This window comes from Scophthalmus maximus, chromosome 20 (assembly GCF_022379125.1).
Source record: "Scophthalmus maximus strain ysfricsl-2021 chromosome 20, ASM2237912v1, whole genome shotgun sequence".
Taxonomy (NCBI): Eukaryota; Metazoa; Chordata; class Actinopteri; order Pleuronectiformes; family Scophthalmidae; genus Scophthalmus; species Scophthalmus maximus.
The window spans coordinates 5,272,411-5,300,000 of NC_061534.1; the positions used below are offsets into that span (position 1 = coordinate 5,272,411).

The 27,590-nt window shown below is 45.3% G+C and overlaps 1 protein-coding gene across 1 annotated transcript in view; it reads right to left on the minus strand.

Moving 5' to 3' along the window:
- LOC118285245 (ephrin type-A receptor 5) overlaps positions 1-27,590 on the minus strand; it is a 58,779-nt gene that overhangs the window by 16,985 nt on the left and 14,204 nt on the right. Inside the window, exons 3-10 of the mRNA XM_035608744.2 lie at positions 26,642-27,362; positions 13,104-13,259; positions 12,660-12,998; positions 4,686-4,810; positions 3,354-3,443; positions 3,092-3,161; positions 2,766-2,868; positions 106-173 (exon numbers count right to left, since the gene is read on the minus strand). Of these exons, the coding sequence (XP_035464637.2) occupies positions 106-173; positions 2,766-2,868; positions 3,092-3,161; positions 3,354-3,443; positions 4,686-4,810; positions 12,660-12,998; positions 13,104-13,259; positions 26,642-27,362 (1,672 nt within the window). The remainder of the gene's footprint in view (positions 1-105; positions 174-2,765; positions 2,869-3,091; positions 3,162-3,353; positions 3,444-4,685; positions 4,811-12,659; positions 12,999-13,103; positions 13,260-26,641; positions 27,363-27,590) is intronic.

The following is a 27,590-nucleotide window of genomic DNA, read 5'->3' on the forward strand; positions in this document are numbered from 1 at the left end:
ACACACACACACACACACACACACACACACACACACACACACACACACACACACACACACACACACACACACACACACACACAGAGAATTAGTTTCTTTACTTACTGTGACCGTTGTGGAAGTGCATCTTCTCCTCTTCGGGATCCTGTTTTGCTTTGCTGTAGCCACACCGCCTGCGAGGGAGGAGATAGTATTTTTTTTATGCACATAAGCATTGACAAGTGTTTTCATTCTTACAACTAAAGGCTGAATGTCAGATGTCTTCAGCCACAACACAGTTCTGGTAACCTGCGCTGTCCTTTTTTTTCTTTGTTTAGCCTCACTTGATGACGTGTTAGTAAACTTTTCTATTTGGCATAATTAAGTAGAGACTGTACATCAATTTACAATTTCTTCTACATAGTAGCACAAAATCGTGAATCCACAAAAAGATGCAATCAGTGACATTTAAAACATGAAGTGTGATCATGGTAAAGATGCCATAGGGTGGTCCAGACATAGTAAAGCAAATTTACACTTGGATCTTACTGCAATATAAGCTTTTTTTTTTTTTTTTAAATTTCCCTCATAGGATCTGCTAAACTTACATTTCCAGGCTTTCAAAATATATTGCTGAAAATGCTGGAAGGTACCAGCCGTTAGGATAAAGGCAAAAGGGCTGCGGTTTGCAAAGAGAATCATTTTCCAAAGAAAGCCCTTGTCACCAGATGAACTCGTGACGTTTGACACGGGAGAGAACAGTCTTGCACTTTCTGAGAGAGGCCACATCCAAAATGAAAGATTACAAGGAAAAAGGGACTGGAGAGAGAAATGCTTTGAACTATCCTTTACTCTCATGTTCGTACGGACAAGCAGGTTCAAAGATCTTGTGTGTGTCAACATTTTGACGGGGAGCATCAGAGATTATCACAGATAATCCAGATTAATTGCGGGGGGGGGGGGGGGGGGATTTTTAAACTTGATCCCATCTAAACATATGACTCGGAAAAAAACAACAAAATGTTTTAAGATGGCAGGGATTGTTTCTCACTTTTCAGTTCTTGGAGACAAAAGGTGCGTTGACACACAAACACAGACATAGAGGTCATGTCTGCGTTTCCTATCACGGCTCTCTGTAGGACAGCCAGGCTTGGCTAGAGGGGTTTGGTATGGGCAGCTGGATCGGCGGGGGGTCTGTGTGTGTGTGTGTGTCAGCCAGAGGGTGTATAGTTTGCCCGATCGGTCGAGTCAAGGGGTTTGAGCACGCCCAGTGCCCAGCCGGCCCTCCAACTTCCTGCATGTGTGCATCTGTGTGTGTCTGTGTTAACCCATGCGTACATACATCAGTGTGTGTGTGTGTGTGTGCGTGTGTGTGTGTGTGTGTGTGTGTGTGTGTGTGTGTGTGTGTGTGTGTGTGTGTGTGCCGTATTTGGATGTGTATGCCTGCTAGCGGAGTCTGGAGGGTCATGCAGGAGGAGGGGAGGGGGGAATGCAGTGGATGGAGGGGAGAGGGGGTGGTGGTGGTGGGGGCTTGTGTCCCAAATCGACCACTGGAAAATTTGGCATTCCTCCATCTCTCTCCTCCCCCACACAAAACCAGAGAGATCCTCCATCCTCATCCCCCTCCGGTCAAACCAAAATCACCGCTGTGTTTTTCTGATTTCCTATTTTTTTTTCTAAACTTATATCTCACCAGTGTCCATTAATGTGGTCAATCTGTCAAAGATCTACATATATACATATATTTTTAAATAAGGATAGTTTACTATAATTATGACCTGACCGTTGCGGTATGGAGAGATGAATATAAAATAGAACATTATTAGAAAGTGAGTGATTGGCGGAGAGTTGGTCGGAGTTACAGACCAACACAACATGGATGTCAATCTGAATTCCCGCACTGAGCTTTATGAAGCTGCCTACAGCCTTGTTAATTATGGGTCGGTAAATGGACGCGGACACGCAGCCATATAGAGCCTATTATTACCGTAATTATATACATTTCACACGGAAATCACAGAAGTGCAAATAAGGTCAAGTGCAAGAAACTTTTACGGACAAATAAGAGTTGAAGGGACAAACAAGGACGGAAGGCAGAATATTTTTCCAAGCACAGTCTGATATTATTTTTTTTACAATGTCCAGAGACAAAGTGCTTTGCATGATTTCTTTCCCTAATGTATATTTACTCTTGTGTATCGCCGTGTCTGCAATGTTTGAAAATGAAAAATTGGTTTGTAGCAATTACCACACAAGGTTAAGTGAAGGTTATATGAGCCCAGAGAGGCATGCAAATACAACATTAATGTATAAGCGTATAATGTATGGAGGACGGAGTGTTAAATGTTGGTGTGTAATGAGGTGAGGGTCTCCCATGCCGGCATTATGCATGTGTGTGTGTGTGTGTGTGTGTGTGTGTGTGTGTGTGTGTGGCGGTCGTGGAACGCCTTGGATTTCATTTTTTGGTGCAACCATTAATCTTGAACCGTTACAAAAAGTCCAACCTCGAGCCTCGTGTCTAATCCCATAATGCTGCTCAACGGCACAGGGATATGTGGGTCAGGAGTGAGATTTGGCGTTGCCGGTCAGAGAAGGATAAGGGGATGGAAAAAAATATTTATATATCCATGTATATAGATGATATGTTTGGTAGCAGTCGGTAGCGTTTAATGTGCCGTATATCTAACCTGAATTCTCCGAGGAGAAGGCCGTGTATAGGCAAACGGCATGCACCCGAGCATACATATGAACATTGCGTTGTCTCAGGTACGCATTTATTTTCTTACCGCCCGCTCAGCAAGAATCCAGCCACCACTGCCAGCAGGACCAGAGCCAGCGTGATGGCCACCGCAATTATGGAGGCCTGGGCGCGCTCGCTGGTGGCAGTTACTGTCGAAAGAAAGAAAGGGACACACAGATGTTTACATACACAAACGCAGTGTACGCTAAAAATCAAAACCTGGCATCTGTTGTTGTTAATGCGGCCTCCAAAAAGGCAGGTGGGAGACGCACACAGGCTGGACTTTCTTTGTACTTGTCATGCTCTCACACTCTCACTCACACTCTCACACACACACACACACTCTCTCTCTCTCTCTCACGTTGTACTCACAGTACGGGCTGGTCTGGAATTCAAAACGCCGGCTAAATGCACCGTAGCCCGCCGAGGTCCTGGCTCGCACCTGCAATGAATAATATCCATGCATGTCAACATCGGCAATGAACATCGCAGGTTGTACTTTAAACATATTCACGCGTTGCACGCGTACGTTACACGAGGCTCTTAAACGAAAATGTATTTTTTGGGGGGGAATATTTCCACCCCCCCAGTCAATATTTATCAGCGTTCTTTATATTTTGACCCCGTGTTTAACCTGGAAGATGTAGACTGACGAGGGCTTCAGGCCCTCCACCACCATCTCGGTCTCTTTGGACTTTATTATAGTGTAACTCGAGTCCTGCTCCTGCAGAGGGAGAAAGGGAGAGAGGGTTACTGCAATTCACTAACATGCTTTTCACATGTTATTGTTGCCTTGATTAGACGACATGTGTCGCTGCAGTGATCATTCTGACAGATCTTGTATGTACTGTATGTGCGTCTGTTGCCTGCATCTGTGTCTTTTGCCAAAGCGACCTGCAGTATGTGTGCGGGTTTGAGTGTGTGTGATGTGTGTGTGTGTGTGTGTGTGTGTGAGGATCGTGTTTCTTCCCAACTGTAACCACATCGGGTTTAAACACAGCTAAATGTCCCCTCCATTAGCCAGAAGCCATTAGCTAACCACTGACCACAAGCCCTCTGCTCTGCTCTCCTGTGCACCTTCACTCTGACCTTCCCAGAAAGAGAAGAAGACATCAGAAGAAGATGAAAGTGAGAAAAGAGAAAGGGCATGGGGACAATGATCTCGAGGGTCAAATTGCTTCACGTTCGCAGTAACAAAAGTGAGTCATTTACAAGTCGTGGATCCAGATTTAAAAGGCCACCGCAGTGAAAAAAAAGTTCTCAAGGCAAAGTGAGTGTAATTCAGCTCAATCTCTGAGGGCCAATTTGAACAATGTTGGTCTTCAAGTTTCTGCAAATGCACTACATCAAATATGAGGAGCCCAGAGCAGGAAAGAGGTAAAAGACCTATTGTTGGCGTCATCAAATCTCAAAAGCATTGAGGTGTAGGTTTTCCAGCTGTTTTAAAAGGAAACTTCACAGAGCACTGAATATATAGGCCTGTTTTTTAATCAATACAGTTGCTCAGTAATCATAATTTTCACAATCACAGATTGCACAATAAGATTTTGCCCGAATTGCAGTTTGCTGACAGTAGGTCAATACAATATATGGTGTGTACTGTACACCAGATACACATACAAAATACACACATACAAAAAAGCATTATATGTACATGTATAGGGCTTTGACGATTCTGAAACCGAGACTCAAACTGATATATGTCACGATACAGGATGAAAGAACCGCAATATCCAAACCTGCTGCTGAAATAATCATGCAATTCATATCATCTTAAAGTCAGGGCAATCTGTGTATCTTATAAATATTATACATCAACCATATTTTCATTATCTAATGACTATTTTGGTCCAATCACAATTGTGTGATCACACTTGCTGTAAAGGTGTGGCTACTTTTAATTAGTTCAAGACACATTCAAGTATTGACATACATAAATATATATATATAATTATTATTTTTTTACCTTTTCAAAATACTTGATCTCGTACTCCAGGATGATGCCATTGGGGCGATCAGGCTCTGCCCAAGACAGGGCAATGCGGCTCTTCTCCGTATGACCTTTCCTCACCACACTCACCGGGGAGGGTGCTGCACACACAGGCGCACATGCACACGCACACACACACGCACAGATAAACACAGATAAAGAAAAATGTCAACAATTATATCCAGCAGTTTCATTTGACGCCACCCAGCGCATCTCTTTAATTGCAGTCTTTAGCACGAATGACATCAAATCCTAATAAACAGCGGTTTAAACCAAGGTTAAAAAAAAGGTGCCCCATTTGTAAAATATGCCGGGAACGATTTGCATCTACGAGACAGTCCTCTTTTGATGACGACTCCTCCTTTGATGTTTACAAGCGCAGAGCTAATTGTAATGCTTGCTGTGGTGGTTGTATGTTATGAAATATTAAAAAAGTGAAGATGAAACAAATTCACAAAAAAAAAAAGGACCCGAAAAAAGGATTTTAAAGGATGGCAAAGAGGAAGAGGCGATTTGTTGGGTTAAGAAAAAAAAAAGAAAAGAAAAGAAAAGAAATAATCTGGCATTTCTATATTCCACTCTTTCCTCCAGGATTAATTGTTTGTTTCAAAGTTCCTCGGGGTTGGTTGGCTCGGTCCATTTGGCTTTAGCTCAATAAGTGAGACTATTTTCAGTTCCAAAGCAGCTTTGCCGCTGGAATAAAAAAGGCTGCAATATGGCAATAAGGTACCTGCACCTCATTAAAATATATATTCAGAACATGCAGGCGCAGGAGACCGAGAAGTCAAATATGACTCTTTAATTTGAGCATTCACAGCACCGACTTTAGCAGCCTGCGGAGGATACAACACAACATTTTTATTATCCCAATGGGGTGACGAAAAGCTGAATTTTCCAAATTCAAAGGTACTTAAACACAACTATACTACTATTGAAGTAAGAGGATCAACGTTTGGTAAATTTTATAGCCCCTTTAAACTCCTTTGCATACATGCTCTTATAAATCTCTCTAAACTACTTCTCAATTACTGTCCTGTAATTATACACATTCACACCTGCGAGAGCAACCGTCATTCATTTGAACTTTTCCCCTTAAATGTTTTATTCGTCCCTAATGTAATGTCTGCATTACAGGACTGGTTTTTTTTTCTTCAGTCCTGAAGTCAAGCGGAGCTCAGCTGTGTGCGAGTTTTTGAATGAATCATCGAACCATCCTGTTGTAACCTGAGCCATTGGCCCATCTCTCAGAGGGACAGTTGGAGAGTCTCTGACACATAAAGAGCTTTTAACCAGGCAAAACGCTCCCTCAGGCAACATCCTGACGGTGTGTGTGTGTGTGTGTGTGTGTGTGTGTGTGTGTGTGTGCGCGAGCGCCTCTGCTGCTAAATGCTGAACACCGTTTAGGTTTCAATAGCCTCAGCAGAACTCCACAGGGAATAAATCAACGCTACAAACACAGTAACTGTATCCTGAGTGGATGGTCGCACAGAAGTGTTATCTGCAACATCTTAAAAGCCTGAAACCAGACACCGAATCGCTCGCACGCACGCACGCACACGCACACACACAATGCTTAAACGGTATAAAGGCCGAGATGCGATGATGAGAGCGAGGGCCCCGTTTCCCAGCAGCTTAGCGGGTAACAATACACCATCATCTAAGTTTGAATCCTCCAAAAGTGGATGCAGTTTGCTTTGCTCTACTTAATCAAAAGTTCTGAAAGGAAGGTGTCACGTGAGGGACGTACAGACTGTTAAGCCCTCTCTGATGCATGAACTTGTGATTTTTGGGTTATATACAGTAAATCAACCTAATGTGATATATGTATATTATGTGAATTTGAACTAGGGCTGCAGCTATCAAATATTTTGCTGAACCAATTTGAGAAATATAATCTGCTTTTCATTCATTTGTTCAATATGAAATGTACATTGAGGGGGGGGGGGGGAGGGTCAAGCTGGAGCCCAAAGTACGAAGCAAGTTCAACATCCCAAGGATATGTTTTCTTGTAATTCATGTTCATGCAAGAAGTTTAAAACCAGAGTGGAAAGTCCTGAATAGACCGGCTCCTATAGGAATGAGGACTCTGGTTTTCCGGGGATCCGACTGGTCAGGAGTTGAGCTGTTGAGAGATTTTGATCTGATCCTCTGTAGTAAACTTGCCGGAGAGCAGGTCAAGAGGTGCAGCATAAGTTACCATGGTGATTTATCCCGAGCAGAAGCGAACTGGCTTCTGATGGCAGACAACCCATCACAGTGCTGATTGTTTCGTATGATCCACAATCAAAAACACAATTGTCTTCAGTTTAAAGTGCAAAACCTCACATTTGAGAGGCTAAAAGCAGCAAATGTTCAGGGTTATTGTTTGATAAAGTGACTTCAATAATTCATCTGGTAGAGCTGTTTCAATAATGTCGCGGATCTAGCCATTTCCGGCTGTTTCCTTTTCATCCTCAACCGTCCTATTTTCGCCGAATGCCCCGCGCCACACGCGCAACGTGTCCACACATAACACCCGAAGCCGCATCTCAGGCAACAGACGCGCCCGTCGCCGCCTCTCCGCCGAACAATGTGACACCTTTTAGTGCCACAGCTCAGCCTCCGCGACGGAAAACAAACAAGTCTTTTACAAGCTGACAGAGCCGAGGAAAACGGGAGGTGCCGGAGGAGACGACGGGAAGGGGTGCAGAAGGACGAGGAAGGGGGGGGGGATAGAAGACAAGCGGGTGGTTTGACAAGAAAAACGGAAAAAGACGTGAGAGATGAAATAGAAAGTGCAGCAACACTTTCATTTTAGGAACAGGGATGAGAGCGGAGTCAAAGTGACTCGTTTAAACACGTCCTGCGGGTGTCAAATCCGCTAATGAGCGCCGATTGCTCGGTAACACAAGAGCACAAATGAACACAAACTTGGCCATAATTTACATCTCTGAGGCCACTTTCCATTCGTCAAGACTCATCTTGTGTTTCACGAGGACACAGACGCAGTTATTCGGTGGACGTGTGCAGCCGCTCCGGTGTAACAACTCAATGCTATCACGGTGCACAACAACCGCTTATCGGGGGCCACTATCTGTCCGAGCCATCACCGAGATCAATACGCGCCCGCAGCTATCTGGTTTGTTATCGCCTAACTTACCCTCGGAGGACGACAGAGAGATCGAGCACGAAAGAGAATGAAAGGGAGATGCTGTCGGCGGCAGAGAGAGAAATGGCTTCGTTAAGATTGTTGAGCACCGAAGCTGCTCCCATTTCTTTTGTTTGCAACTTAACATCCCACCTACCGACTCCATTTCGTGCAATTGTTGTTGTCCCCCCCCCCTTACATGTTTTAAACATCGCCTGCCATTTGGCAGCCGGTTGATTCAGGGAGAATCTTGAAAGTACAGGGCGTCCCCGCGGCCAAGGGGTTGAGCGCGTTGACGGGGAACTGCAACATCCCTCGTTTCGATTTTCACCTTTGTCACGTTGCGTCTCAACTATCGTCTGACTAATGGAGACATACAATTCACAGAAATAGCTTTAAAAGAACAGTGAATGTACAAACCTAACCTGGTCATTTCAAAAGTGTATATTAAAGGTGTCCCGATACCCATTCTTCCCTTCCCCATACCGATTCCAACACCGGGACATTGCGTATCGACCAATACCGTGTACCGCTCTGATACCAGTGCATTGAAAAGAATAAAAGAAAGATTGCAGTTTTATCTGACTGGAACTAATATACTTTAAAGACGTGGTATTTGGATCGAGTACATAGATTTCGCGTATTCGCCGACGCCTGCATTTTCGGCGGTATCAGAACATCTCTAAGGTGTCTATACGGAAATGTTTTCCATGACAGTCAAAAAGTTAAATCTACGGTGTGGAATCATTTATTCAGTTCTTCCTCTTGTTACCTCGTCCCATTTTGGTTCTGGCCACCAGGGGCACCACTGAGCTTAATGCTGTGCGATCTTCTTTTTCTTTTCCTGAAAAGAAAAATCTGGATTTTTATAACTTTTCCAACCGGCTTTCAAGTCACTATGATTGCATTGCATCTCTTGGGCTCCACATTTTGACATTTTCCACCATGAATACCTGAGCGGTTGAAATGTTCAGGTTTTTTCTTGTCGTAGGCTTCGCAGGACTGTGATACATTAACGGGGTTAATCAAGAAAACTGCCAGCCGTATTAAAAAACATAAGCCTGAAATTAAGCCGCCAGCGTCCTGCCCTTTGTGTGCACCACCGACCACACTCTTCCCGTTACCACATCCCTTCTCTGCTCTCATCTACTAAATGTCTCGCCCGTCAACTTTAATCTCCCCCTAATAACAAGAACAGTTCATTTCAGGTTCAGGAGCAACAGTTCAACACACCCCACTGTGTTCATACAGTATCTGTGCCTTTAAGACACGTGGCCAAAGCAGCAGGCAGCTCTACCACCCGCACGCACAAGGTAATGCATCATAATGCATTTGATTAATAGCCATAAGCGGCGAAGATGTAACGTATGGGAGCATTTAGAATGCCATTAGCTCGCAGGCCTCCCACACTGAGAAGAGCACGGGAGAAACAAATGAGCAGAATTAAGAAATTAGAGAGCTCAGCTATCACAGAAAACTCAATTGAGGCATTCATCCAAAGCTGGGGCAGAACGTTTCCGTGATTACTGACCATTAATGTCCGACTAGAGGGCTTCAGTGGCCCACCGAGCGAATACTTCAATATTAAAACTTAAGATACAGTCGCCGCAGTCACTTTCCCTGTTTCTGATGAATTCCTCAAACTTATCAGCGGTTGTCGAGCTCGCTCCCTCGTGAAAAATAAAAGTTAAAAGGTAACATCAAAGCAGTGCGATACACACGACTCGCCTCTTTTCAGAAGTGTTCAGCCGCGCCAGAACTTTCCCAATGTCTGCGAGCGGCCCGTGTCCTCTCCCGCAGCCTCACCTTCTCTATCACAAACTCTCCCCGCCCTCTCTCTCCCGTTGTTTGTCTTCTCCAACCTCAAGGTTCGGCCTCTCCCCGCCCGTCTCGCCTGCCTCTCACCTCTCCTCCTCATGATTGCAGACACTTCACAGGGACACCGTGATATCAACTTTCTTTCACGGATCCCTTGTCTGGTGTGACACTTCCCACACATCAAACGGCAGATCCTGCCAGACTTTCTCTCCTTGTTTTCGCCTTTTTTTTTTCTTTTTTTTTTAACCCTCCGCCACAAGCAGACGCACGGGTCATCGTACACAAGTACGAGTTCATATCTTTACAAGCGTATGAAATAAACTACACGAGCGCATACCTCCCGTAAACATAAAAATGGCTTGCCGGAGCAGATATGAATCCTAATGTCCATTTAAAAAGGGAAGCTAACAAAGCATCCGGTATTTACAGATACGGGACGCGGTGGGACTCTCGTACACAAGTCACATCCAGGCCCGGCAGAAAAAAAAAAGGCAAAACGCAGCTGCTGTCAGAACTGATCCGCATCGTCATCGGGCGATTACAGATATGCGACTCAGAGGTGAGGCTGGATCCGAGCGCGTTAAGCTTTTCATCTCCGTTACAATATAAGGACGGCTTGGGGATTATTGTTGAAATCATTGTTTCTCATTACTTTGGTGGTTACATTTGCACATATGACCTGCAGCGTTCTGTTCTCCCCATGCTGCAGTAAACAAAACATGATGGGAGAAACAGTTATTTTTTGCCTCAGGACCCCTTCAAATGAATCAGTTGGTATTCGCAACGCCTCGTCACATGTTTCATATGTCAGTTGTGTTGTTTTACTTGAATATGAGGTGGTAGAACTATCAAATATGTGACATAAATGAATATTGTGTCTTTCTTTATAGAGGATACACCGTCTGTCTCAATGTCATGGTCCGGTGCATTGATTGGACTGAGCAATATATTCTAGTAATATAAAAGACATCAAGTTGTTAATCATAAAAAGTTAAGTCTTATGAAACCTTCAGCACCTTCTTTTATTTGAACTAATAAAACACACAGATAAGACGTCGACAGTCTCTTAGTTGTACATCCTTGATGGTGAACTATCCCACTGGACTTACTTGTCAAAATACAGGACATTTATGTAAATTTTAATACTTCACACATTTGCCGTGAACACGCATGATGCAATCTGCACTCCAGACATAACGGACATCTAACCATCGCTGCTGTTGTATCGGCTTCGAAAGCCGTACATCTGCCAACACCGTGGGTTTATTACGCTGCGATGCACTTTCTTTTTCAATTATGTCGGCTGGTGGAGAGGAGGCCATGTGGCTCAAGCCCCATTTGTTCTGGCAGACAATAGTCCTCACATATGTTAACATGTGAATCACACATGAAAAAAATCTACTATGTGCTCCGTTCTGTACATGGATCCTGGAGGATGGAGGCCTCCGCAGTTGCTTTTCCTCAGGTTTCACTTTTCCTCTCTTTATGCTAATGTAATTCTATATCTGTCTTTCTTCTTCTGCTCTGTGTGCATTTGTATTCCAGTATCTTATCCCACATATTTCTATTTCATAACTAAATAAAGCGGCTCCGTGATCAAAACTTTGTGAGAACATTGTTTTTGATTGATCTGCTGTATTTCAGTGACTGCTCTTTACATCTACTGTATTTCCAAGACACAGGAAAAAAAAAACTCACCCCCTGGCACGGGCTTATTTCTTTTTTTTCTGATCTGCCGGCGACTCTGCCAGCCATGTGTAATCCCTAATCTGCCCATGGTCCAGTGACTGGCTAACTTTAATCCAGCTACAACTCCGATAAATTGAATGCGAATTGTGTAGTCTGGTGTAATCCACTCAGTGCGCCGACAGCCACAGTGACAACACAATTAAATGACCATCACTACACAACTGTCAGACAACCATCTGCCTCGCTCTCTCTCTTTCTGTCTGCCTGCACACACTGGACCCATCCTATTTCTACTAGGTCTACTTCCACTACTACTACTTATTACTGTACTGACTCTCAATGAACCATATGTTCAACAAAACACAACAAAACGCTCAAAACTGCTTTTTTCTCTAGCCTTAATCTCATATCTTTTCTCATTTCTTTACAAGCATATGAAATAAACTACACGAGCACATACCTCCCGTAAACATAAAAAATGGCTTCCCGGAGCAGATATGAATCCTAATGTCCATTTAAAAAGGGAAAGCCAACCAAGCATCCGGTATTTACAGATACGGGACGCGGTGGGACTCTTTCATTGTCCAATATGTGGAGGGTTTGTGTGCTGCTCACTGGCTTTTAGTGCCTCGCTCGAGCATCATTTATATTTCCTCGCGCAAGTTTTTCAAAGCTGCTCTGGGATCGCGGACAGTAAAAAAGTATTCCCAGCAGTTACCAAGTCCAAAAGGATGATACCACCTGGAAGTGTTTGTTTTTCATTCATTGTTGATGAAAAAGAACATAAACGACATCCCAGCCTGAAATAAAAACGTCATGTCTGCACGTGCTCGGCCCGATTCATCACCGTTGATAGGCAGGCGGAATAACACCTGCTGCCACACGGGACGCCCGTCGCACGGCAGCCTGACAATCAAGAGCTTTCGTTTCGCCACAGACGCCCCGCAAATGTTGTTGATGTATTGTAAAGTCTAAGTGAGCGGAACAAACAGCTGCTGCCACATCTGACGGCAAAAATCAAAAACACGCCGTCACTGCGGGGACGGCGCGCGGGCGAAAGTCAACACGGCGACAGATTGGCTGGACAAATACGCCGATGATTTGGTCGTCTGCCGTCTTTAATATCAAACCCAGACACTTGTTCGCGTCTGGTATCCAGCATGCAGGTGGGTCTGCGGCGGTTGCAATAAGGAGGGAAGGAACAAAAGCGCCTGTGATGAAATGCTGCGGCTGTGACAGTGCAGCTGCGGCGCTGAGGGGATTGTCAGGAAAGAAACGCTCGCATTGATGCTTGTGACAGATCTGGTGCAACGTACCTGCCTGATTGGTCGTCACGTTGAGCGACACGTACTGCTTCGCGTGCTCTTTGGCCAGCTCCGACACCCCGTTGACGGCCTCCAGCAAGAAGCTGTAGTTGGTGTGCGACTGCAGGTCGGCCACCATCACCGAGGTGTTTGACAGGCCGACGCGCCGCGGCAGGAACCGTACGTTGGGGCCACATTCCTCCAGGCCCCTTCCATCGGGCAGGACCTGTCGGCAGAGGATGTTGTAGCGCACGTCCTTCCTGCCGCCCGTCTCCATGGGAACCGACCACTCCAGGAAGACGCTGGTCTCGTTGACATTTGAGATGGCGTTGCGTGGCGCGGAGGGGGGGCCTGAGACACGGGAGACAAACAAACACACATGCCGTGAATATCAGACAACACTGTCCTCGTGAACCTGATAAGTCACGTGAATTGGGTGGACTAAAGGTGTCTCACGTGTGCAGGCCATGTTGGGAGGGTCCGCGTCGATCTTGTAGTATCCATCCTCGCAGCTGCAAGCGGTGGCTCCCATCTGCCGGGCCACGCTGTGAGGTGGACACTTACTGCAGGCCACGGACTCCAGCAGCGAGCGGTAAAACCCCACTCTGCAGACTGGGAGGAGGGGGAGGAGGCCGTGGGGAGTGTGGGTTTGGATAAAGGAGAGATGGGATGATAAGAGTAGACGCACAAACAGGAAAGAGTAGGGGGTCATGGGGAGAGAGTTAAGAAGAAGAAAAAAGAAGTGGGGGGGGGGAGAGAAAAAGCAGGACAACATGTTAAGTTCCTTTAAAAATGAAGATAAAAATGAGGTCAGCATCACAGCGGCAGGAACATTTCCCCTGGATGGTTTTTTTTCATGTTCTTCATCAGAGAAACTACTGCAGTTGTAGAGCTGAAATTAACAGAAGCATTTTGTCCCCAGGTTTTTGTTTGTATATTTTACTTATATTTCTTTTTGAAGCATGATTTCTTCTTATACTACTCGAGGGATTATTTCTCTTATCCAGCCAGTGCGACACTGCATCTCGTCACGTTTCTTCGTCCCAAGTTGAAACAGAAGAAAGTGGGGAAAAAAAGATGACTTTTTCCCCGTTGTGGGAGTTCCCCTTCTTATTCTTTGTCAGTCTTCAGCTCAACGCTCTGCGACCAAGCACCTGATTAAGAGTTTGCACTTGGGCATGTGCTGCACAATATTGTACCCGCCAGCCCCATATGTATCTGCCGACGTACACAAACATAAACAACGAGCACAGAAAACGAGACGTAATCTCTCCTCATCCTACACGGACGCACGCGCAGACGGCCAATCTGAGTGGGGCAGGTGGACAGGAGGGTGACTCACTCACAATGTTAACACACAAGAATACATCAACAACCTCTGTCGCCATGGCTGCGCCCCCCCCCCCCCCCCCAAGCCAACCAATCACTTGCTTATCACGGCATCGTTTTCCCCCTGAATTTTGCGGTTGCACTCGGATAGAAACAAACTGACACATACAATAGGGATGAAATACTAATGGGACATTGGACTGTTTGATAAGCCGACTTCCAAAGATATTGTCAGAGTCAATGAAAAATTCCGTTCTTCGCGTTCATTGCTCGGGGGAGAGGACAGGAGAGAAAGAATGGATAAGAGGAGAACAAAGGTGAGAATACCAGGGAGAGGAGAATAGGACAAAGGAGTGGAGATGTGCTGTGTCTTAGTCTGTCCTCGACGGGCCGGAGGGTTCGACGCCGTGTGTTCCCCGATTGTTTCTTAATTTGGCAACGGGGAAGCCCTTTCAGACTGCAAATGTGATTAAGAACTACATAATTAAACATCAGGTAAGAAGACAGCGGGAATAAAGACCAGGAAAGGAAGAAAAAAAAAAGGATGGGGAGGCACAAAGGAGATAAGATGGGGGAAAAAAGGGAATGGTAGAGAGAGAGAGAGAGAGAGAGAGAGAGAAAAGGACGAAGAAAGCAAAGTTTTACGAGGGGGGGATGGGGAGATAGGATGAAACAAAGGGAGGAGAGGAGGGAAAGATTTGTGTGTGTGTGTGTGTGTGTGTGTGTGTGTGTGTGTTTCAGACGTTAGCCGGTGGTGGCTCTGATTCACCTTGACGGAACCTTGGCCCGTTGTCATGGAACATTAGGCCTGAAAAATTCTCCCTCTGCCCGGGATCGCTCTGTGTCTCACCTCCTCTTCACACACACACACACACACACACACACACACACACACACACACACACACACACACACACACACACACACACACACACACACACACACACACACACACACACACACACACACACACACACACACACACACACACACACACACACACACACACACACACACACACACACACACACACACACACACACACTCACACAGACACACAGGAGGAAACCTTTTGTGTTTGGCATGTAGGATGTCTCCTAATTATGAGCGCAGGCTCAAGACATTGCTTTTGAGACACAACCGTAACCTGGCCTAGTTTTCTTCTTTTCTTTTTTTTTTTACAGGGCACAGACGCTAATGTGAGCTTTTATTTTATTCATATGTGAATTATTATTTATTTATTACTTTCCTACTTCAATGTAGGAGAAAGTTGCAAACTAAATGTAAATCATAGTTAATTCATTTGAACCTAGAACAACCTTGTCACACCGTACATGTGGCTTTCGGCATTCAGGGCAGTAGGACACACGGGATCCTGACCCACACACACTTCCAGTGGTTACGCACAGATTTATTGCCGTAGTCTGGTGTCTAGTCTCCTTGACTTCATCCTCCAAACCCCCATGGCCAAATCCATAAAAAAATGTGGCAGCAGCTCATCTCACATATACAGACACACAGGCACAGAATGAAGTATAGTGGAGAAGCGAGGAAAAAATTGCTTTGGGTTTATAAATTATTATAGCCAGCATAGCTATGAATACTTTTATTTATTTATCTGTTTTTTTTGGTTTGTGGGTGCTCAGCTCCCACAGCATGTTTGTCCACAGCCCCCCCCCCCCTTTTTGGGGAGTTGCATATTTTAGTCATTAGTCAATGCTATTCTTTTTCTGACAAAAATGTAAAATAGAAAGAAAGCCTGCCATACACAGACACTTGCATGCACAGATAGGAATTGGCTGATACAGCGGTGTTAAAGATTAGATGGCGCGATTGGAGTAAATTAAAAATAATGCATGGCAATGTCATTCCTCTGGAAGTTGCAAATGATTACATGGACGACATAAACATTGGCAATTAAAATGTGCAAATTGGTGTGAACATTCCACATTGCATGCCACTTTAATGAAAGTCAATTCCAGTTGACTAATAACCACTGACAGAGTAGATGGTAACGTATTTATTATCATTATTCCAGCTCGTTTTCCAATCAGGGTAAATGGATTACCCATGCCCGACGAGAAACAGCGAACACAGAACATGCGCGGGGAATTAACCACATGCCTGTATTGTCAGACCTGACATGACACGACGGCATGAGTGCATCACGATGCACTTTTGACTGTTTTTCCTCACAACTATGTATTTAAGGATTTACCACACACTCATGGGAACGGGGGGGGGGGGGGGGCATGAAGGTCAGGGCAGCCGGCTGAGCGCTGAAACTGGGATGAAGGGACTAAAGCGCCGCAGAGAGTAAACAGGAACTTGTATGTTCAGTGTGAAATCGAAGAGCAAACCACAGCTGAAGGGCGGCCTTAGAGTCCTCGGTGTGGCTGTGAGGACGAGAGCGAAAAAACCATGCAAGTGGACTGAACGTCATTTGAAATGCCAACTGGATTATCTACACGACACTTCCTGATTATTTGCTTTTAATTAAACGAGTACAGACTGCCCCTGCCATAGTGATATCACGACAGTCACAAGCATCCTTCCAACGCGACCCACGGTAACAAAGAAGGCTACAATGTGGACATTCCTTTCCAAAAACATAGGGAACACGTGGTGAAGTATGTGCCCATGATGAACAATTTACCCTCTCGGTTCATTCAGAATATTCACTAACACATGTAAAGATCATTAGCTTAACGTTGCACCATAGTGTGAAGGCTATATAAGTTGTTTGAAAAATGTGATGATAATAAATTCAAACAGTGACTAGGCAACTAGGCAGGTGGTTAGGTGTCTTAATTTATCAATTGTCTCCAAGGGACACACCCACTCAGGAACACACACACACATACACACTTTCTCTGGTGAGATTAGTTATGGTCATGGCTCGTGAAGCGGCTCATTCCTCATCGTGGATGCAGCCTGAATAGGTGGCGTTGGTGGTATTAGCATGTGTGTGTGCGTGTTGCCCTTGGGCAAGCTGTCTTTCTGATGCCACGCAGCTCTTAATGCACAACACAAAGGGTAAAAGGTAATTAATATGCAATACACACTAATGGGCCTGTATGCATTTGCATGTGTGTGTGTGTGTGTGGGTGAGAGAGTGTGAGGTTAATACGTAATTAATATGCATCACACACTGGCATCCCAGGCAATTAAAGATCCAGCGATGTCGGCTGATGCTTCTTAACGAGCGTCCTCTTTAATTGGAAGCATTTCACTGTAAACATGTTGATTTATATGACTGGCTATCGTTTGGCGGGAGTAGGCGATTAAAGAAGAGGAGGAGATTCATACTCGGAGGAATTGGGGGGTGACCACCACGCACTCTTCATCAACAACGCCGAGTACTCTTTATCAACTTTGGATTTGAATTTATTTCTATGGGTACGGGAGACAATCAATCGACAAATGTATGGCAAATTAATTAAGCTTCAAGCGTCAATTACCACATAAGATTCAGACCCATTAAGAAAGAAAATGACTCATGGCTGTTGTCAGTAGCATTTGGTTAGTCGACCAACTGACGAGTGAATTTCGCTTTAAGTTGCAGACACTAAAAACTAGAAGATATGATGGAAAAGTTAACAAAAACCTTAACTAATGTAGCAACACCACAAACCAAAAATACTTAGGTTTGAAGTAAAACTCATTCTTTTAAAGTACAAGAACTTTTCCAGCAAAACGTACCAAATGTATTGCATTATTATTACTATTTGCAGAAATTCGCAATGCAGACAAAATAAGAACAAAAAGGCAACTTGCTCGCACCGTTTGCTGCACGTAACATCAACTTATATATTGTCATCTTTCCTGTCACTCCAATCCAACTGTACACAGATCCAGCTGGATTGACATAAAGGTAAACTTTGACAGGAGAAGCACACAAAAAAAATAATGTCACGGCTGAATTTCAATACATAACGCCTTTGTTGTTAAAAAGATACTATTGTGAGCTAATAAACCAGCCAAGGAAACACAGTAAATATCCTGTTCCTGTATTTGTCCCACAGTGAGCTACAGGCTGAAGGAACATAAACAGTGTGTTTGTTTGGCTGTTTGAGAGTGTATGTGTGTGTGTGTGTGTGTGGGGGGGGGGGGGGGGGTCTAATACCATCATGTATTATTTTTGCAATACCGTGTTTGTGTGCTTGTCTCCATATGTGTATGTGCTGGTGACGGCTCACATTTGTGTACATGCCTGTGTGTGAACACAAACAAAAGTCCGATGATAAAACCATAATAATATACAACTGAGTCAATGGGGTTTTCCTGTCAGCGGGATGATGGAGGAGGTCATTGTTCAGCGGCCATTAATTCTCACAATCAGACCAGGAGCACAAACCGACAGGTCAAGCGGGTCGTGCTAGCGGTTTCTTCGTAAAAACCAATTTGTTGGACTGGTGAAAGTCTAGGGGGGACCGTTGAACATTTCCAATACATCATATTGATAAGCTATGCTGACCATATGTTTTTTGAAAATAATTCAACGACGTGAATAACCACGACGCCAGGCTACATATTCAACCACGAGGTCAGCATTTAGTTGACACCAGCCCCGGTAATGGACCAACTATTGTGAACGAAAATTGCACGCATACACAAATTTGGCGTGTAAGGGTTCAGAATCTGAGACTCCTGAGACATGCAAAATCAGTAAAAAGGTGGAGGAGGAGACATGTGGAGATTGTGCATGAAATTGGAATTTTGGGGGGATTTCTTTTGGCCCATTTATGCAGAACATGTATGTGTATGTGTGCACATTCATGTATGTCGAGGTAGATGCATGTTTGCAGAAAGCCATGATCGTACAACTTCAAAGTCACAGCAGGTGCAAGCTGATACATTTTTGCATGTTCAGTACTTCGATTCCATTCCCTACAACAAATTACCCGTTTGTGAAACATTTACACGTTTGGTGTCGTCTGCATTGTTAAGCCGAGATAAATGCACGGATATCGTCAGCCGCACTATGTCCAAACTCCTCTAAATGTCGAAGTTTGAGTGTGTAAATGTGTAGTATGCAAACAGAACAGCGTTTTACCTAAATTGTGGAAAATATGAATAATACATATACAGAATGTGCAGGTTTGCTAATCTCAGTATCTGTGGGATTAGAAGCACTCTGATTTGAATGTATTTTAACCCCCTGACTAACCCCCCCCCCTTTTTTTTTTTTTTACAAGAAGTGTCATCAATAAGTAAGTGCCATAAAACTGTATTTGTTTTGTAAACTGTGTCACATGGGAAACGCATCACCTGACCTACATGCATGTGTCCCTAACCACCAGTCTGACCAGTCCTACATGCCACCACTGACTGGGCCACTAGAGACGACCAGGCTTTCATGGAAAGGAGCCTTGCTGTGCAGAAAGAAACATTTTATGAATATTTTACCAACTGCAGGAGGGTGTGTGTGTGTGTGTGTGTGCGCGCTCTTGTACTTATATCTCTGTGAGGACATTGACGCGGGGTCACATTTCTTAAAAGAGGGGTGTGGGGGTTTTCGGGTTTCGGGTCAGATTTCAGTTCAGTGTGGGGAAATGAATGGGGTTATTAATGTAGTTAAGAGTGGAGTTATGGGTCAGGTGTTGCACCGCATCAGGTAGGGTCCTCACGAGTGTATGAAAAATCAGACGCGAATGTGTGTGCACATTAGCGAGGAGAAGGGCAAAATGGAGGAAGCACTTCTGGGAAAGTCAGTTTACCCAACAAGCACTCAGGAAGCACTTTAGTTGTCATGACAGCATCACCACGGCGAGATGATGGGGTGATGGAGAGGGGGAGGGGAGGGAGGGAGGGAGAAGAGGAGAGCGCAGAGTGAGGGACTGTAGAGAACGAAGCCCGCAGCCGTTTTCCAACTGAACAAGATCTCAAAAGATGAATGGATAAATACAGTCGATTCATATTTCAGGAGAGGATGGAACCAGAAAGGCTTCCTGGCACTCGCAGATCTCTGCGCCATCATTCATGACGCTGTTCCGTCTCCGGAGCAATTTCGGCGATGACAGATCACCTCTGTTTCTACGGGTAACTAAAAACTCAAATTGTGAAAAAGAGACATTTTCACTGCTACCATGAGCACATATCTGACAATATAGAAGGTTTGGGCTGCTAAATGTTCAACTAAATAAGCATGCAGGGCTTATATATATATAGGGATAATACTAATTTGAGTATATACATCCACTGAAGATACATGATGTAATCATTATACGTTAATCATTGCTGAAAATTTAGCTTGAGTGAATCTGTTCCCTGACAAAGAAAATGAATTAAGCAAACTTTTAACTGGGAACTTTATTAAAAAATGTTTTTTTAATGGAATGATGGTGCAGAGTCAGCTATTTATGCTCAGGCTAGCAACTTCAAGAAAGCTGCATTACAAGAAAAAAACTTTTATTTTAAACTTTGTAGAAAAACATAACCTTCTTTTATCTATTTTTCATTTTTTTGTATATATTACAGGATTATATCTTCTATTTTTTTTTTATGTCTTCCAACATCGTCTTGGGCCAAACATAGACGTAATACTTACCTAGAGTAAACGGAACTAATGGATGAATTCATTAAGTCAAATAAAACCACGGTGGTGTTTGAACAGCACATGTTGGTAATCATAGTCAGACGGCAGGCGCCAGTAAGATCATCTGTGTATGTCTCTGTATTACGCAAGTGACTGTAATACTCAGAACAACGTCAACCACAAGCCCCACACTGCAACGTGCGAGCCGCTCGCTCTCTCTATCCCGTGATTCCCCGGGGGGGGGGGAGCTTCCTCACATTACTACGCCAGTGAGTCAGTTCCTGAAGGCAGCGGCGCCACCGTGACCATGATCGAGTTTGACATATGCCGCGGTGACGTGTGACAGGCAGGCAAACACAAGAGGAACATCCGGGGAGCCCTGGCACCGAAACAAAGCAATGTCAAGGGAAATCCAGCTCTTCCCCATGACACACTTATAGACGACACCCGCCGAACACCGCTCCATGATTCTATTCTTCTTCGAGCGAGCGGCAACTATTTTTTTTTTAATTGATGACACCGGCGGTCGGTCTCGTTTTCATTTGCGCTCCACATCTTCGGTCACTGCTCTCCCTCCTCCGGGTCTGATCCCACCCTCCCCCAGCTTCCCCTCCTCTCTGTTCCCCTGACTCTGCTGCCCATCTTGTACCTCCAAGTCTCTTTTGTCATGTGAATTCAATGCAGCCTGAATCCTCCCTGAGAGCTGTCAATCCGCTGGATTCCATTAGATCCTTTATGCCATTTTCTCAACATGGCATTCGGCTCTTATCCTGTCGTTCCAACATCCAATTATTCCGTCATTCCAGTTTGTCACTTAGCTCCTTTACCATGATTACAACTGTTCACGCCGCTCGTGTCACTACTCAAACGCTCAAGGAACTCACTGCATTCATCTCCTTTAATCTACAATGTCGATCTTTCGTGAAAGACCTAATTCCTTTCTTCCTTTGTTTCAAAAACCACCGATACAACATTCCCTCTACCCGCAGCATCTCTGTCCTCATGGGCGTTTACAGGAAGAGAAATATAAGAGGCTTTTGAAGTGTCCTCTTACGTCAACTGGTTTCAAACCCATGGATAAACTCTCATCCTGCTCCCTCTCCGGCTCCTCAGGTGCCCAACCAACCGGTGCCGAGCATCGTTCACTCCAGAAGCCTGGTGAACAAGAAGCTATTCTGGAGCTTGGTAAATTGAATATTTAAACGACTATCTGCTATGTGGGCTATTTCCGTATCCAATTATTATTTTTTTATATCTTCGTTCTGACTTTTATAACATGTATTATTGTTAATAGCTCCTTTGCTTGTACTGGTAATGATCTGTGCGGTCTGTTTTGACTGGAGCCCCGACTGATATGGATTTTTGAGGTCTGATCCCGATACAGATATATCAGCCAAAATGAGGAAACTATGGTTATTGATTCCTAAGATGTTGTTCCCAAACCTTTATGACAAAGAAGTGTCTCGACAACCAGTCTACAAACTGGGTTCATCCTCATTATTTATTAAAAAAAAAAGAAAGGATATAAATAACCAGGTTTCCTTGTGATTCAAATATGGCTAAACGTCATTTCCCCGAATATGACCCGAAGCCGGATGAAAGTCAAAACGGGGTTTCTCATCATCCTGACATCCTCCTCAGCTCTTCCATACACCCAATGTTCCACTCAACCATTATCTCAGCGCTCCACTCAGCCATTATTCCTCCATCCCTCCAAGTCTTCATTCAGCCGAAGTCACATCTGCAGGGGTGAACTCAATCTACAACCCCCCCCCCCCCCCTCCTCTTCTCTCCTCATCTCGCTCTCCATCCATCTGCCCACTTCCATCCTTCCGTTATCCTTCCCTCCATCACCATCACCCCTGAAACAACACTCATCCATCTCTGTGCCTCTCTGGCCCTCACATCCCCTATAGTGGGAAATCTTCAATTTATCTCGTGTGCCCATGTTTGGCCATCAATTCTCTCATCTGTACTCCTCCCGTCCTTCCGGATCTTTTCATCCATCTCGTCCCCTTCGGCCTTCGCCGACAGTCGCTGCCGGCCCTCGCCAATTATCCCAGCTAAAGTTGTGCCTATACATCTGACGCAGTCACTCGTATCCTTAGATGTCACAATATTATTCCTGGCATAACGAGACAGGATCGCGTTCAATGTAAATATATTTACTCGTTCTGGGCGTCTTCTGCCCGCCGTGCTGACACTTGGAACAAATCATTTGAACACATATCGCAGAAATATGAAATGAAAAAAAAATAAATAATCAAACGGCACAGAGCAATTAAGGAATAACTGAAATGTCTATACAACTGTGCGTTCCCGTGCAGATGTTCACTGTGGAAACCACTCTTTGCTGAAGTATTGTGGCTGAAGGTTTTCCACAAATCCTCCCGAGAGGTAAGGACCCGGGCTGTCGTTTGAGAAAGATAAGACGGATCTCTCTGAAGGAGAGAAGAAGGGGGAAGTGGAGTGAGAGGCATTGGCAAGAGCGTAAAAGACAGGAGAGTGCTAATGTAGCTGGCAGCAGTAAAGAGGAAGGGAAAGGAGGGAGGGATGAGATGGATGGACAATGAATGATAGGCAGTCGGGGGAAAGATAAAATGAGAGCGGGGGGGGGGGGGGGATGCATCGGGGGAATGGAGAAACTGAGGTATTGACAAAGAGACAAAGCAAAAGGCTGCGAGAGAGAAGAAGAAGAGACGGGAGAGTGAGACAGAAAGAGAGGAAAGTAAGAAGGACAAAGAGGAGAGAGGTGTTCATAATGAGCTCTGTCCTACATTCACAAAGGTTGTGTTAAATCACTGTCCCACACACACACAGTGTACTGTTCGTCTGACCTGCGACACACGGACTGGCAGTCCACCGCTTCTTTAAACATTAAGAAAGAACTCTTGTTTTCTTCAGCACTACCTTAAATTAAACCACTAAACAAACCGAGGACGGCGGATGCTCGGAGCTTCCACATCTGAGAGGCAAACCGTCCCTTAGAAGACGACACACAACGTCGGGGGAACTCTTTCAACGTCTCAACAACCCCAGAGTTCGACACACAACACACACACACACACACACACACACACACACACACACACACACACACACACACACACACACACACACACACACACACACACACACACACACACACACACACACACACACACACACACGCGAAGACGCTGTTTGCTCAGGCAAAGAACACATATGGCGACAGAGCTGAGAAAGAGAGGGAGAGCGAGGAAAGCCTGCCATGTTTCTCTCTGTAGACACTTTCAAAGGCTGTCAGTTTTAACAGTCTCATCTGCATATGAACTGCAGGAAGGAAGAAAAAAAAAAAAAAACCTTCATTAATTGCGAGGAGTTATGCTTTACTCTGACAGCTCACCGCTCAGTGTGTTTACCTCATTTCGCCGTGCACAGGACCATGATTGAAAAGAAAAATCAAAAAAAATCAAATCAATTTGCATATCACACACACCCATCTCGACGGAAATGCAAAATACCCTGAAAGTCATTAAAAGGAAAATCAGTTAAACGTAGCAACCCTGGATATTTTTGTTTCTGCAGTGAAAGCGGGGCCACGTCAGACGAACGGTCCCGCCTCATGCGAGACACGGCGGCCGGGTCACATGTGATCCCAGCGTCGCATCACATCCTCGCACCCCCCTTTGTGAATAAGGATACAAAGGGCATGGGGGCTTTTTCTTGACTGTCTCTCTGAAGCTCCGTCTGAGCCACAGCAGACTCAGTTGTGTGTTTTTTTTATTCACGTCTCGTCATGAAGCAATCTTTTAACAATCTGTTGTCCACAAACTGCTTCTCTATGTCACGCTGACCAAGTCTTTTTGACCAAGTTGTTGGACGGTTTGCGAAGTATGTAGACGATTAAGGGAAAACGTATGAATTTCACACTTACTGTAAAAAAAGAAAGAAAAAGAAAACTGTACAAAAACAGGGGTCTTAAGTGACTATTCAGCTATTCACTTTGCTGCTATTTAGTCAAATAAAGTATTGGACAAGAACAATTTGAGCAAATGATGGTACAAGATGAGACATTAAGACATCGAAGTTATTCATCCTGACGCAGATTATCTGTTCCGAAGGCAAAATGACGATCCATCCAGTAGTTGTTATCCTCCTCTGACAATTAATAGCTGTTAAAAATTTGGCATGAAAATCCATCTAATAGTTGCTGAAATATTGCGGTCGGTGGAAGACATATCAATCGACCGACATCGCCTTTCCTATCGCTAGGCCACAATCTTATTTAAAAATGCATGAAAAACCTTGGGTTCCATTAGTTTCGGATGAAACTACTGTACGTGTGTTGCACTTCTGAATATTCCCTCGCAGGCCGCAGCTGACCTGACTGGATGAACGCGTGTTAACTGTAATTAAGCTAGAGAGCAAAGCCAATGAGTGGTAATCACGGTATTATCCAGATGTTCACACATCTGTATTCGCTTCATATGTACGCTCCCCTTTTTCGAGTGCAGTGTTCATCCAGGGGGGGGGCACGCTCATTTTTTTTTCTCCTGTGGCTCAGGACATAGAGCAAGTCGTACGCTGATCGCAGGGTCAGCGGTGCGATTCCCAGCTCATCCTCTGCACAAATGCCAAAGTGTCCTCATTGGCAAGACTCGGAATCCCAGATTGCCCCTGAAGGCTGTGCCGGCAGCGTGTGAACGAGATTCATGACTGACGGGACAAAGCGCTTCGATATAGAAGCACTGTATGAATATGTTTGTGTGTGTGTGTGTGTGTGTGTGTGTGTGTGTGTGTGGGAATGGGTGAATGTCAACTGTGCTGTGAAGCGGTTTGAGTAAGACGATAAGACTAGAAAAGCGCGACATAAATGACCGTTTACTATTGAAAAGAGCACACGGACGTTTTACCCACACAGGTCAGAATGAGCTCACAGGTATTAACTGCTTTTTAGAGCCTCGTCCGAAACGGTCTCCAGTCGCTCCGGCGGCACTGACAACTATTTCCTAATGATCTCTGACATCGGAGACTTTGCGTCAGAAGTACATTTTGACATGGTGTGTTACATAGATGCAGGAATTTACCACTCCACATCATAACGAGACATAGGCTGTATACAAAAACGCACAGACCTTTCTCCAATGTTCAAGCCAGTGGCCCATTATGTATCATACAAGCTTTGTGGCAGAAGGACAACAGACGGTTCATCCGGTGCATTAGTACTTCAGCCCCCGGCTGGTTGGACATGGTCTGAAGCTGCAAACCAACAATGCTGGTTTCATCAGCGGGTGTACAAGCGAAAAAAGGGTCGTTTTGTGCTATGGAGTGGGTTTGCATAATTCTCCTCGCACACACTTGCACTATCACAAGAGACCGTCACTTGATAGGTGGAGCCATTGTGTGAGCAGATTGACACGGCGTACGGCTGCCAGATAATCATACATTTCAATTTTCTGTGCCGCATCACTTCACGCCGCCGCGACATGGGGCATTTTGCTGACATTTCGCCGCGCCACTCCCGGGGCCGCAGTTGTACAGTGTAGTATGGAGATCTGAAAATTGAGTAGTTCGAGGACAGCGGGGAGGGAAAATCGGAGAGGAGTGAGGCGGAGAGAGAAACAGAGGAGCCCAGGGTGCCCTCGGAAATGGCAGTTAAGGTCGGCGGTGGGAATGTTTGGGCTCGAGTCGCGGCAGAAACAGCGGCTGTGTGAGAGCAGCAAAGTGCTGCGGGGCTCAGGGGAATACCCTGCACTAAGCTGGGAGAGAAACACACACACACACGCACACGCACACACACACACACACGCGCACGCACACAGACCCGTACACACACAGTGAGAAACACTCTCGGTAACAGAACAAACAGATCCATGCACACACTCAGGCACACAATACTAAAAACAAACAAGTGCCTGAATATAAAAATAAACACAGGATGAAGATGGGGGGGAAAAAAAAAAAAAAAAGAGGCACACACGTCAAACAAACCCACAAAGACCAAGAATGTGAAGACCGGACAACGATATGTAAAGTCAAAAGCAGCAAGTCGGCACATTTGACAACAGGATTTCTATTTTGCAACGTCTGCTCGACAAGAAACTACATAAATACATATTACTTCACACACAAACCTCCCTCTCACCTTGACAGGATCCGCCGATTTCCTCGAACCCCGGCTGGCATACACACTTCCCGATGGGCACCAGCCACTCTCCCTCCGTGCTGCAATGCATCCTGGGAGGCTCGTACAAAGGCAGGGAGTTGTTGACGCAGCGGCCCACCACCTCCACCAGCTGCGAGGCCTCCGAGCCCGGGATGGTGTCGGGGAACTCGGCCAGGCTCTTCACCAAAAAGGGGCAGCGTTTGTAGAAAACCCGCACGGAGACGAGAGCGATGCACGCCCCCAAATCCTGGAACGCCAGGTAGAAGCCCTTGCGGGTCAGGGGGCCTAAATCGCGCACCTCGGTGTTGAGCTTCATCACGCGGTCCCCCAGGTCGAGCTCCGTGAAGCTCTCATCGGCTGCGATGGTGTCGATTTTGATGTACCTGCTCTCCTTCAGCACCCTGTCCTCCTCCTCCGTCATGCCCGCTCCGTCCCTCATCTCCCCCTCCTCCATTTCCTCCTCGTACCCGTCGGTCTCGTAGTAGTACATGTTAAACGTCTCCTTGCAGGTGCCGACCCCGCCGGGCAGGCTGTTGCAGTCCCTCAGGGTGAACTTGAGCTCGATGAAGACCCGCTGGGCGCCCTCGGTCAGGATCCAGTTGGTGTGGAGCCAGTTGTTCTGGTTCTGCTCCATGACCCGGCACACTTGGTAGGTGTGGATGGGGGCGTAGTCCTCGTCCACTTCCCCGATCTCCTCCCACTGGAGGCAGAGAGAAGACGGGAGGTTAATGGAGGGAGAGGGGACATGGATGGATGCTGTGTAAAAAGCATCATGTTACCTTTGTAGGTCAAACGAAGTTTTAATCTTTACATACACTTAGTTTAGTCCGGTGGTTCCCACACTAAACAAATTTTTGTCTCCATATGTGTGATAAGGATTATTTTAACAATTGCACTTTTGTGACGCACATTGTGACGTGCACAGTAA